General features: G+C 44.1%; 1 protein-coding gene across 3 annotated transcripts in view; it reads right to left on the bottom strand.

Moving 5' to 3' along the window:
* Positions 1 to 323: 323 nt before the first annotated feature.
* The window catches only part of larp1b (La ribonucleoprotein 1B), a 135,369-nt gene continuing 121,752 nt past the window's right edge, over positions 324 to 13,940 (bottom strand). For all 3 annotated transcript variants that reach the window (XM_060934786.1, XM_060934787.1, XM_060934788.1), the window contains one exon: positions 324 to 1,969. In XM_060934786.1, the coding sequence (XP_060790769.1) occupies positions 1,550 to 1,969 (420 nt within the window). In that variant the 3' untranslated portion in view covers positions 324 to 1,549. The remainder of the gene's footprint in view (positions 1,970 to 13,940) is intronic.

Genomic DNA, 13,940 nt, shown 5'->3' on the forward strand with positions numbered 1-13,940 from the left:
TCGTTGTCAAAAAATTATGTTTGATGTATCATTTTGAAGCTAAAAGATTTCTCTGTCTAGTCATGTTGTCATAAAATATATTATATTTTATGCCAAAAAAATACATCCAATGGTGGAATGGCACTTTAATACAAGTCAAGTCAGAAACTCTGGTGTGAACAATATTCCAAAAGCATCTAATTATGACTTGAAGGCACATTTTTAAATCGCAACAAACTTATATTTATCTTAATTCCAATAGTTCAAGTGCAGCAATAATGAAGATAACAATATCCCCATCACCATACTGTCCAAACATCATCTTAAAAAGACACAACAAAAAGTTTTGGGTTTTTATAAACAGATTTTAATTTTTTTTTTAATATATGCATTTTTACATGTTACAATTTATAGGCAAAAAGAGGAAAAATAGGAACCTGACATGCATACGAACACACCAGCGCACGCAAAACAATACTACAATAATACAGCTCAATAAAAATTAAAATCAACCAAATCATAGCAATTCCTCATCATTATGTACAGTTTATATTTCTATTATATAGCTGCATTATCCAAACAAGTCATAAGAAGCAATAAAAATATGATTAGAATCGATTAAAACACTCAAAATTAAGAGAAAATAATCCCTTCTCCAATAGAATGTAAAACTTTTTTTTCCTGGAATATAAACTCCTTTCTTTTTTTTAAAAGCAATAAAAATACTTAGAAAATAAAGCTTCAAGTACAGACATTTCTAATTTAAGCCAAAAAAATCAAAATTTGTTAAATCTGTAACAGAAGATTAAATATCCTACATTCTTAGATCCAAAACTTAATTTTATTACAATCGTGCACTAGCTTTGCTGTTAAGCATGATACTGTATTTTTTCCCCCCTTAACACTAATTTCATATTCAATCCCAAACACGATGCATCAATAAACTACATATAGTGTCATTTTTATTGTCATGATATTGCCATCTCGAGTGTAAATGAGTATTACAATAATATAATCTGTATAATCTGCTCGAGTTTGTTTCTTTCCCTCAAACACACTTTCATCATATATCAGCGATCATGTTATTATGATCACATACAAAGTTATGACACCACCGAAATAGAATAACATTGGTGATACATTTCCTGATATAATTTGGGTGAAAACTTTGAAATGTAAGGCACCCCAGAAGGTAAAACAAAGAAATTTACATTCAACACAGGAACACGTCCACAAACTCCACTCGATGCAGCTTTCGTAAACTTGACAGCAGAATGGTTTTTGACTCCAATGATTTTTGTCCACCAATTGTGCCGATTTAAAACTGAATAACTGTTAAAACCAACCATGAGCCAAAAAACTGTTTCTGCTAAAACGAATACAACATTTGGATTGATACTTTACGTAGTGAAATCAGTTAAGCCCTGACAGTTTAACACCCAAGCTTCACTTGTAACGGTTTGGCTCATTTACTCGTAGAAGAGATTTACAATCGATGCTGTAAATATAATTTGCCCTCAAGATAGCCCTTCTCAGTTAAGATTCAAAATACCGAGCTCTCAGAATTCATTTAGTTTGGCGGATGCACGTCTTTGGTTTTGCCAGCCATTTCAGACTGTGGATTCTTCTTGACGTTCTCCTTCGTGGCTGAAGTTGCTTCACTGACTGTGGCGCTCTTGGCAGTTGCTTTCTGATTGGTTGAAGCTGATTTGGCCAGCCCTGCAATGGCTCGTTGATTGGTTGAGGTCAGTCTGCTGTTTGTTGGCCCACGACTGGCTGAAACGGGTTTAGTGTTTGCTGGAGAAGCGGCTCGATTGGTTGAATCCGTCTTGGCTTCCCCTTCAGCAGCAGGCTCGTTGGAAGCCTTGGTGGGCGGGGCCTGTTTTGATGATGAAGACGAGGTTGAGTTGTAACGTTTGCGTCTGCCTTCGTCCCCTCCAGAGGACGAGTGTCTCCGTCTCCGACCCCCCTGCTCCTCTCCCATTGGCGGCTGAGACAAAGGAAGTGTGTGATTGAGATTATCTGCCGCTCATTAACAAATCAAATTCAAAATTAACATACTGTACATCGTCAAAGTGGATAAAATTATTGATGTTTTCCTTTAAATCAATTATTAATAAGATTATCACAGAAGTACACTCACACAGACAGTCAGTCATGCCGTCACTCTCGCACGCCGTCAGTCACGCACGCCGTCACTCTCGCACGCCGTCAGTCACGCACGCCGTCACTCTCGCACGCCGTCACTCTCGCACGCCGTCAGTCACGCCGTCACTCTCGCACGCCGTCAGTCACGCCGTCACTCTCGCACGCCGTCAGTCACGCCGTCACTCTCGCACGCCGTCAGTCACGCCGTCACTCTCGCACGCCGTCAGTCATGCCGTCACTCTTGCACGCCGTCACTCTCGCACACCGTCAGTCACACCGACACTCTCGCACGCCGTCACTCTCACACGCCGTCACTCTCGCACACCGTCAGTCACGCCGTCACTCTTGCACACCGTCAGTCACGCCGTCACTCTCGCACACCGTCAGTCACGCCGTCACTCTCGCACACCGTCAGTCACGCCGTCACTCTTGCACACCGTCAGTCACGCCGTCACTCTCGCACACCGTCAGTCACGCCGTCACTCTCGCACACCGTCAGTCACGCCGTCACTCTCGCACACCGTCAGTCACGCCGTCACTCTCGCACACTGTCAGTCACGCCGTCACTCTCGCACACCGTCAGTCACGCCGTCACTCTCGTTACTGTCAATTAGTCATACCATCACACTCACAGTCAGTCACACCGTCACACTCACACAGTCAGTCAGTCACTCACACAGTCACACCAGTTAGTCAGTCACACCGTCACACTCACACAGTCAGTCAGTCACTCACACAGTCACACCAGTTAGTCAGTCACACCGTCACACTCACACAGTCAGTCAGTCACACTATTCCTCTCACACAGTCAGTCAGTCACTCACACTGTCACTCACACAGTCACACCAGTCAGTCAGTCACACCATCACGCTCACACACTGTCAGTCATACCGTCAGTTGCACCATCAGTCAGTCTGTCACACAGTCACACCGCAAGTCACACCGTCAGTCAGTCAGTCAGTCAGTCAGATTGTCAGTCATACTGTCAGTCACACGTCAATCAGTTACACAGTCAGTCAGTCACACTGTCAGTCATACCATCAGTCAGTCACACCCTCAGTCAGTCACTCACACCGTCAGTCAGTCACACCATCACGCTCACACACCGTCAGTTGCACCATCAGTCAGTCACTCACACCGTCACTCACACCATCAGTCAGTCTGTCACACAGTCAGTCACATAGTCAGTCATACCATCAGTCACACTGTCAATCAGTCACTCACACCGTCAGTCATACCGTCACTCAGTCACACCGTCAGTCAGTTACACCGTCAGTCAGTCAGTCAGTCAGTCAGTCAGTCAGTCACACCATCAGTCAGTTACACTGTCAGTCATTCCGTCCCTCTACCGGATCATCACCTTGTCATGGTATGGGGGCTTGCATGTCTCGGTGACCCTGAGAGCTATGCTGTAGATTCAATCATATCGGACAGGTCGAGGGGTAGAGACCAGACTAAGATGATCCCTGGTCCTCCGGGTTGGGCATAGGGTGAACAACCCCATCCCGTAATAAACTGTAGGGTATATTCGGAGCTACAGTGGTCCCCAGAGGTCAAATGCGCAGGCTCACATGGAGTGACACGCCCTGCATTGGCCAACCACTGTCCCACTGCCTTGTGGGTAAGTTGAGGATGACAAAGGCTAGGGGAGCACACCCTGAGAGAAAAGCAATGTGTGTGGCGGCGTGCGACAGGCGGTCCTCCGAACGACTGGAGTTCCAGCAGCCTCCTGCAGCTGCGGAAGAGTGCTGGTCATCTTGGGCTTTCCCTCACCACCAGGTTCCACCCTCTCACGGTGAAGAAATGCTGCTGGGACATGCACACCGCCAACGGCACTCTAAATAATGTCTCTGCGCAGGTATCCACCTCTGCCTTGGTGAGACCAGCAACCGGAAACGGAAAGTCTGGCGGCGATAGGGTGTCTGGTGATGGGAGCAGGTTTGAATGCACTGGGAGTTCCTAGTCAGTTCCCTGCACTCCAGCGGCACAGGGCTATTTATGGTTGCCAGCGTCTGGGCTGAGTGGCAGCTGCTCTCGGCAGACCCCTGTGTGACTGAGTAGCCCTATTTAGGAGCCACACTGCTCACCCCAAGTGGGGAGGGGCCTAGAAAAGATGGCCTAAACATTGCTCACTCAGAGTATTTCTTCTGCTTTCTTCTGCTTCTCCTCTCAGATACAGTACGTGTCATACTCTGTATGTGGACTGTCCTCACTTGAAAGTACGATGTAAAGTATGATGGCGGGCAATCTCTGTGAAAAGCTCTTGCTCGTTTTCGTCATTTGTGCAGTTTTAGTGTTACAAATCAAAGTCAAACCGAAATCATTGACAATTGGAAGATACATAGACCCCGTTGGTGAACTTTTAACGGCCGATGGCGATTTTATTGGTGAGAATTTTGGACTTTTGTGTGTCGGTGGCTTGCTGCCCAGCGCTGACGGTCGCGAATGTAAACAACAACAAAGATGGCGGCGCCCAGGTGACAGTTTGACAACAACAAGATTGACAACTTCACAGACCTGCTGGCATCACGGACTGATACTACTGCTGTTGAGCGGAGATGTTCACATAAATCCTGGTCCAGTTCAACAGTTTAACCAGGATCCCTGTGGAGTTTGCCAAAATCAGGTGAAATCCGGTGAGAAAGGGATACAGTGTGACTCTTGTGATGTATGGCACCATGTCAGGTGTCTGCCAGCAGCAATCTCGTTGACTGATTACCAGTACGATGTCCTGTCATCAAGTGATGTCGAGTGGCACTGTCATACGTGTAAACCTCCGGCTGTCGGGGCTGATCCAGAACGCGAGGCTGAGCCGGCGCAGACCGAGATCGAGAACGATGACTGGACGTGTTTGAAGAAGAAAGGTCTTCATATACTACATCTGAACGTGAGGAGCCTCCTTCCGAAGATTGACGAGGTGAGAAACATCGCTCATCGATGGAACCCATCAGTGTTGTGTTTCTCCGAAACCTGGCTGGACTGTACCATCTTGGATCCAGAAGTTGACATCCCTGGCGATTCCTGTGTTCGAAAGGACAGAAATCGGAATGGCGGCGGTGTCGCAGTTTACATACGCAACAACATCGCGTTCAACGTACGACCTGACATGATGGACAATGACCTGGAAGTCGTTTGGGTGAATATCCTCCTCCCAAAGACTAAGCCCATTCTTCTCGGCGCCTGTTATAGACCACCTGATATGAACAATTTCTATAACATCTTGGAGGAAGTGTGCTCGAACGCTGAAGGTTTTGTTGACAGTGAAGTGATAATAACTGGTGATCTCAATACAAATGTGTCAACATCTAAGGCTAATTCACTTGTTAAAACTCTAAAATATTTCTGTTCAATGTTTGATCTTCATCAAATGATTACAGAACCAACAAGAGTGTGTGAATCCAGTCAGACTACCATAGATTTGATGCTTGTATCTGATCAGGATAAAATCTGTCAAAGTGGTGTGATAACTTGTGGTATGAGTGATCATATGGCTATTTATTGTACCAGGAAGGTTCTAAGATCAAAAGCAACAGGTCATAATACGATAAAGGTTCGGTCAATGAAATATTACACTGCTGAGGTATTCTGTGAAAGACTGTCTATGATTGATTGGTCGAGTGTGTTAAACTGTATGAATGTTGATCAAGCTTGGCGTAACTTTACAACCATGTTTATCTGTGTGTTGGATAGTATCGCTCCTGTCAAGTCTATCTCTGTGAAACACCGTACTGAGCCTTGGGTCAGTACTGAGATCCTGGAGGCGATCAACAGAAGAGATCAAGCTTTGAAGGAGTCCAAGAAATCAAATGATCAGTCTGAATTCAAACGTCTTCGGAATAAGGTTAATCGAATGATAGACAAGGCAAAGGTGGACTACTACAAAAATAATCTCCAATCAAACCAAAGTAATCCCAAAAAACTTTGGCAGCTGTGTAAACAGCTTGGTTCTTCTAAAAAACAAAAATCCAACTCTTCAATAGGTCTCAAAATTGATGGGATTGTATCTTTTAATCTTACAGCAGTGGTGTCAAAATTTAACTCCTTTTTTACCACCATTGCTACAACTCTTGTAGATTCCCTCCCCATACCTTCTGGTACATTTGGTCAAAATCACAAACAATTTTTACAAAACTCTCGGAGTTCAGCAGGACGCTTTTGCTTTGTCTACCATCGAGGTTTCTGAGGTGTGTAAAATGTTGAGGACTCTGGACTCGAAGGCCACAGGTCTGGATAATATCCCCGCCCGATTTGTGATTGATGCAGCAGAGCTTATCGCTCCAAGCATCACTCATATAATCAATATTTCGATCCAAACGGGCAAGTTTCCCAAATCATTTAAAATAGCTAAAGTAACCCCCTTGTATAAAAAAGGTTCAAAAACAGACTGTGGTAACTATCGGCCAGTCTCTGTCCTCAGTATTTTGTCAAAGGTGCTGGAAAGGGTTGTTTACAACCAGTTGTACGAATACTTACAAAACAACGGTTTATTGTATCATCTTCAATCAGGTTTCCGTCAATCATATTCTACTGATTCATGCTTAATATACCTAACAGACTACCTTAAAGGTGAAATTGATCAAGGCAGATACTGTGGTATGGTTCTTTTAGACCTACAAAAAGCATTTGATACGGTTAATCATGAGATTTTGCTGTACAAACTAAAGGCAATCGGATGTTGTGATAGCATCGTTGCATGGATGCGTTCATATTTAACTGGTCGAGAACAAAGAGTGTCTGTAAATGGTGTCTTGTCGGAAACGGCAGTCATAACCTCTGGTGTACCTCAGGGTAGTATCCTCGGTCCATTGTTGTTTTTACTCTATGTCAACTGTGAGTTACTTTTATACGCAGATGATTCTGCTCTATTGGTGTCAGACAAAGATGTACAGGTCATCGAACAATCTCTGAGTACCGAGCTATCCAATGTGTACGAGTGGTTAGTCGATAACAAATTGTCTCTCCATCTAGGTAAAACGGAATCAATCCTTTTCAGCTCAAAACCAAAAACCAACAAAATTCAAAATTTAAACATACAATGTAACAGTAAACAAATTATTCCAAAACTCAAAATAAAATATCTTGGAGCAATCATTGATAATCACGTTTCTGGTGAAGATATGGCCCAATCAGTTATTCAAAAGGTCAGCTCCAGGACCAAATATCTGGCTCGTAAATCAAAATACCTGGATGGCGAGACGATGAAGTTATTGGCTACCGCTCTGGCTCAGTGTCATTTCGACTACCGTAAAATACCAAATAATAGCCCGGGCGATTATTTGTCTCAATCACGTAAGAGACCCGGCGCGTATTAGAGACTAGGCGGCTATTTGGAACAGGCGATTAATTCCTTCTTCACAAACACCTTCCCCAAAATCTACCTCAAAACGGGGAAAAAAAATCATTCTCAGATAGGCCTACTTTTAACCAGTATAACTTACAGTTTGTTTAGAGTTAGATTACAGATAGCACGGTGCCGACTTCGGGGAATTTTGAAGACGCAGAATGCATCTTCGCATGGCACAGTCGGGGTGGATAAAGGATAAATCACACACCTTTTCCTGTTAATGACTAGTTAAGCGCATGCTTTACAAAATCAAGAAACCACACCATTGTCTGTGCGCAGCACTGTGATTTAATTACTCTGCAAAGTTATGGTCACTTGCTATCACCCTCACCCATGCAGCCTCCCTCCACCCTTTGCGCGTCGCGATGTCTGTCAATCTGAAATTGCATGGAGGGCGCGACGTTGAAGCAACATAATTAGGGTGCGAAGTGTCAAACCAAAGGGTTTTTTCTTATGCTGAAAAATAAGTGACCTGCAGTGGCTACATACTGTCATCTTGCATCACGTTTCTCTCCAAGACGTCTCCCTATTTGGCCGATATGAGCCTATTCCCCGAGTGAGTTGGTACGGTGGCTCGACCCCGTAGAAAACTTAAAGTTCGGATGAAAGTTAGTTGAATAGGTTACTGACTTGTAGGCCTACATGTTGCCTGCCTGACGCGTGCTTCTGCCCAACTTGCACGACAGATTACTTGTTGAAAAGGCCCCTTGGATTAGATTGGCCGCGAGCAGACTGAAATGCATGTTAGAACGCTCTCACCTTTTTTGTAAAGCGTCTTCCAGATCCGAATGGGTAAGGGCAAGTGAAATGGTATAAGGTCTTTAATAAAACTCAGTGTGTGCTTTGACGCATGCATTCGGCAATTTAGGTCGTTTAACAGAAGCAGCAGTCCAACCTTGGAAACCCGCAGTCCTCAATGTCACCACACACGCTGGCTTTCGTTGGGTATACCCAAAGGGGTGGCTAAGACATCTGTCAAAAGTTACGGAGTTGCATTCCTCAAGAAATATTACGGTAGACCAAGATTATAACATTGAAATGGCATGTTTATTATCACGTAACAAAATGTTGTAAACAGTATTATAGAAATAATTTCATTCATTCATTCATTCATTCATTCATATTGTTTCGGTAGAAAACTATGCAATGCAAAATCGTTTAAACACCAGAAAACCAGAAAAGTGCTGGGCCTCAAGATTCTAGATAGAACGTTCGGACGCTTTTTTTTTTTTTTTAGACCCCGGCGAGTATTCGGAACCGGCCTTTATTTGTCACAACACACGCGTACACCCGGCCGTTAAAGGGAACTCGGCGGTTAATTGGAACTCGGCTATTATTTGGTATTTTACGGTATTTGTGTTCTTCTTGGTACAGTGGTCTTACTAAAAAAACTAAGCACAAACTTCAAACATGTCAAAATAAGTTAATCCGTGTTGTATTAAAACTCCATCCTCGTACCCACATTACCCCTGCCCACTTTACTCAACTTAACTGGTTATCAATAGAAAAACGTGTTGTCCAACTAAAGCTAAATCGTGTCCATCAAATTGTAAATAACACCTCCCCTTCCTATCTCTCTTCGTTTTGTACCACTGTCAGCCAAGTCCATAACATCCGAACTCGAGCAAGTGTCGGGTCACTGGCCTTACCCAGATTTAAGACCACACTGGGTAAGAGCACATTCAGGTACTCGGGAGCTGCAGACTGGAACAGCCTACCCACAAGTGTTCAAACGCTCACCAACAAACAAACGTTCAAGAAACAAGTCAAAAGGTTTTAATTAGAATCATTATAATTTGGACTCTCCCATGTACTTTTAATATGTTTGTAAATTGTCATCCAATTTCTGTGTAATAATAAGTCTGTGATAACAATTGTGATATTTTGTGATATATACAACCTGTGATAGTTATATTTCTTAAATTTATTTACTATTAATATTATTAATGTTATTCTTATACATTTTGTTTATTTACACATTTTTTGTAACTTTTGTCCTCCATCATATTGTCACCATTTTGTAATTTTTTATGAGGACCACAATGGAAATAAGTCATTTTATTAGACTTTTTTGTGTCATCCTCGGTTTTTTACATGTCTTTATAATAATTAAATGTGTATTTTATTGTAAATGTACATGTGGAAAACCCAAATCAAATCAGTATCCTGGATAGGCTACCGCACCTATCGGGACATTCCACTCTGCAGTCAAAATAAATGCAAGAAAACTGTCCCTCTTAAACTGGCAACATGGAACATTCGAACCCTGCTGGACGCCAACGACGAAAGACCTCAGCAAAGAACTGTACTCATTGCAGCAGAACTCAACCGCTACAACATTGACATTGCCACTCTGAGTGAGACAAGGTTCCTGGATGAAGGATTCCTGGAGGACACCTACACCTTCCTCTGGAAGGGATACCTTGCAGGAGGACAACACCAGCATGGTGTAAGACTTGCAATAAAAAATAGCCTCCTACCAAGACTCACTGAAACACCGATTGGCATAAGCGGAAGGCTCATGTCACTCAGGATCCCTCTGGCTCAGAAACGCTACGCTACCCTTCTAAGTGCCTATGCACCAACACTACCATCAGGGGATAATGTGAAGGACCGCTTCCATCAATCACTAGATGAGGCTCTCCATCGTATACCCAAGATCCTTTCGCTGGACGATTTCAATGCTAGAGTGGGGAAAGACAACAAGGTATGGAGTGGTGTCATTGGTGGGCATGGCATTGGTCATGTCAATGCAAACAGTCTGCGTTTGCTAAGCCTCTGTGCTGAGCATGGCCTGACCATCACAAACACACTCTTCCAGCTCAAAAATAAACACAAAGAAAAGGTATAACATCATTTAGGGACCTGTTTAGTGGAGATTGTTTTGTCTCATTTGAAGGATTATCAGAAGCATATAATTTGCCACCTACCCACTTTTTCAGGTATTTGCAGGTCAGGCATTATATTAAAAATTTAATAACTTCTTCCCCTATATGCCTGCTGAAAATCCCGTTGATAGTTTTCTTTCCCTTCAACCACTCACTAAAGGGTCAATATCAGTTATCTACAATCTTATATCAGGGCTAAAGCGAACCTCACTAAATAAGATTAAGTTGGCCTGGGAGCAAGACCTAAATATATTACTTCCTGAAGACACATGGGAAATAATTTTAAGCCAAGTGCACTCTTCTTTGTGTGCGCGCCACTCTCTTCAATTTAAGGTTGTACATAGAGCCCATATATCCAAAACGAAGTTGTCCAAAACGTACCCAGAACTCCGCCCCAACTGTGATAAATGTGGTAACTCTGAAGCAACATTGATTCATATGTTCTGGTTTTGCCCTCATCCTGAAAAATTTTGGAGAGACGTTTTTGAAACATTGTCTGATGTATTACAACATACATTTCAACCTGATCCACTTATAGCACTATTTGGTGCAATTGAAGAAGAGGGGCTTCCTAAAGCTAAGCGTTAAGCATTAGCCTTTGCGTCCCTGCTAGCCAGGCGTGCAACACTTCTCGATTGGAAGGGCAATGCCCTACCCACACATTCCCAATGGCTCAAAGATCTGATAGACAAGCAATCACTGGAAAAAAATTAGACATTCACTACATGGCTCAGAGAAAAAAAATTCTACAAGATCTGGGTATCACTTTTAGATTACTTTCACAACTCTGAAATCCTGATTGAACCACAGCTTTTTGCCTCTGCCCCCTTGAGTGGTAATTAATCCTTGTCACTACTACTTCTTACTTTTATGGCAATAACCAGCCATTTTTCAACGTTTCTTTAATGTCTTGTCCTCAAAGTCCCTTTATATTATTATTTAATTTTATTATATTACTTTATTTCTTTTTACTATTTTATTCTTTATTTTATTTCTATTTAGTTACTCTAAGCTGAGAAGGGGAGGATCATGGGCTTAACTGTAATAACAATAATGTACTGCTTATTTCAATGTCTTGCCTATGATTGTGTTCTTTTTTTTTTTCAAAAACAAAGAATTTTGAAAGAAAAAAAAAAAACATCCTGGATGCACCCATGCTCCAAACATTGGCACCTGCTGGACTACATCATTGTGAGACGGTCTGAGTTAAAAGACGTCTTACTCACTCGTGCAATTAGAGGCGCTGAGTGCTGGACAGATCACCGGCTCATCATGACCAGGCTCCTGGTGAAAGTACACCCTGCTGTCCATCCCCAGAAGCCAAGAAAGAAGAAGCTGGACTGTATCCAGCTAGAAAAGGCTGAGATCTGGAACAGCCTCCATCTCGCTCTGGCTGAAAACCTGGAAGACACTGAGCTTCTCCTGAGCATAGATGACTCCATAGATGAGAAGTGGTCTTCTGTGAGCTCTAGGCTCTACGAGGCAGCTTCCCAATCCATCAGGTACAAGGGCAGAAAGCACCAGGACTGGTTCAGTGACAACACGGGCACAATAACTTCCATACTGAAAGGCATGCACGAAGCACGTAGTGCTGTCCTCACAAATCCTACATCAACTGCTCTCCAGCAAAAATGGCAAGAATCCAGGACAGAGGTGCAGTCAAGATTGTGTGCCCTGCAGAATGAGTGGTGGATATCAAAGGCAAATGAAATACAATCTCATGCCGACAGAAATGATATGCACAACTTTTATGATGCAGTGAAAACGATCTATGGCCCAAGAAACTGCTCCATCTCCCCCCTGAAGTCTGGCGATGGTACCACCCTCATAAAGGACCAGAACCTGATCTCAAAAAGGTGGGCAGAGCACTTTCAAGCTCTGCTGAACCAGCCCTCCCCAGCAGATCCCTCAGTCCTGGATGAACTACCTGTCCGCCCCACCATTCAAGACCTTGACCATCTACCATCCCTTGAAGAGATTCATTGTGCAGTAAGGTCACTAAAGAACAACAAGACCCCTGGCCCTGACAACATCCCTGCGGAGATCTTCAGACAGGGAGGCTACTTCTGCACCTGTGCACTTTTCCTCTTTATCTCACACGTATGGAAGACCAAAACCATCCCCCAGCAGTGGAAGGATGCTAACATCATCCCCATATACAAAGGCAAAGGAGACAAGTCCCTCTGTGGCAACAGCCGTGGCATATCACTCCTGGCTGCTGCTAGAAAAGTCCTGGCCAAAGTTATGCTACAGAGGCTGGTGAAAAACATCTCAGAGGAGCTGCTGCCTGAGTCTCAGTGTGGGTTCAGGAGAAACAGGAGTACTGTGGACATGGTATTCACAACACGGCAACTCCAGGAGAAGTGTAGGGAGCAACATTGAGACCTCTTCATGGCCTTCATTGACCTGTCAAAGGCCTTCAACACAGTCAACAGGGAGATCCTATGGAAAATCCTTCTGAAGTTTGGCTACCCACAAAGGTTTGTTAACATCCTCCAGCAGTTTCATGAAGGCATGATGGCACGTGTGACCATCAGAGGCCAGGAATCCAAGCCATTCAGGGTGTGTGTCAGGGGTGCATCCTTGCTCCAGTTCTTTTTAACATTTTCCTCCTGTGTGTGACACTACTGCTCCACAAGGGCATCGAGAGAGACAGCGGAATTACCTTGGACTTCAGACTTGACGGGAATCTGTTTAACATCCGAAGGCTCCAAGCGGCCACAAAACCAACATCTGAACACATCATTGAGCTACAGTATGCCGATGACTGTGCAGTCATGGCCCATACACCAGAAGCACTGCAAGTCACCCTTGCAGCTGCTGCAAAGGCGTATGGCAGGATGGGGCTTTCCATAAACGTGGCCAAGACTGAAGTAATATACCAGTGGGCCTTGACTCCTCCACTCCACTCACCAACCTTCACCGTCTCCAACAAACCACTTACAATAGTGGAATCCTTCAAATACCTGGGCAGTTTCCTCTCTGACGACTCCAGCATCGACAGAGAGATACAATACCGAATTAAACATGTGTCATCTTCCTTTGGCAGACTCAGAAAAAGTGTCTTCCAAAATAAAAGACCTCAAACTCCACACCAAAATATTAGTCTATCTGGCAGTCATCATCACAATTCTCCTCTACACCTGTGAGGCGTGGACCCTGTACAGTCGCCACCTCAAGATGCTTGAGACTTTCCATATCAGATGCCTTCAATGCATCCTGGGAATAACCTGGAGTGACCGAGTGCCCCATACTGAAATCCTCCGCAAGACCAACTGAGTCAGTATGGAGGCCATCACCCAGCACCAACTTCGCTGGCTCGGTCCCGTCATCAGGATGCCGAAGGAACGCCTACCTCACAAGGTGCTGTATGGCCAGCTACCTGTTGGCCGCTGCCTGGCAGGGGGCCAGAAAAAAACATTACAAAGACCAACTGAAGACGACTATGAAAAAGTGTGGTTTGAACCCGAGCCAGCTAGAGGACATTGCCACCCAACGCTCCATCTGGCGGCAGCTCGGTCAGCAAGGGGTGCAGAAGCTCGAGGAGGACCGAGGAGACCGACAGACCAGGAGACGTTTGA

This window comes from Neoarius graeffei, chromosome 11 (genome assembly GCF_027579695.1).
Source record: "Neoarius graeffei isolate fNeoGra1 chromosome 11, fNeoGra1.pri, whole genome shotgun sequence".
Lineage (NCBI taxonomy): Eukaryota > Metazoa > Chordata > Actinopteri > Siluriformes > Ariidae > Neoarius > Neoarius graeffei.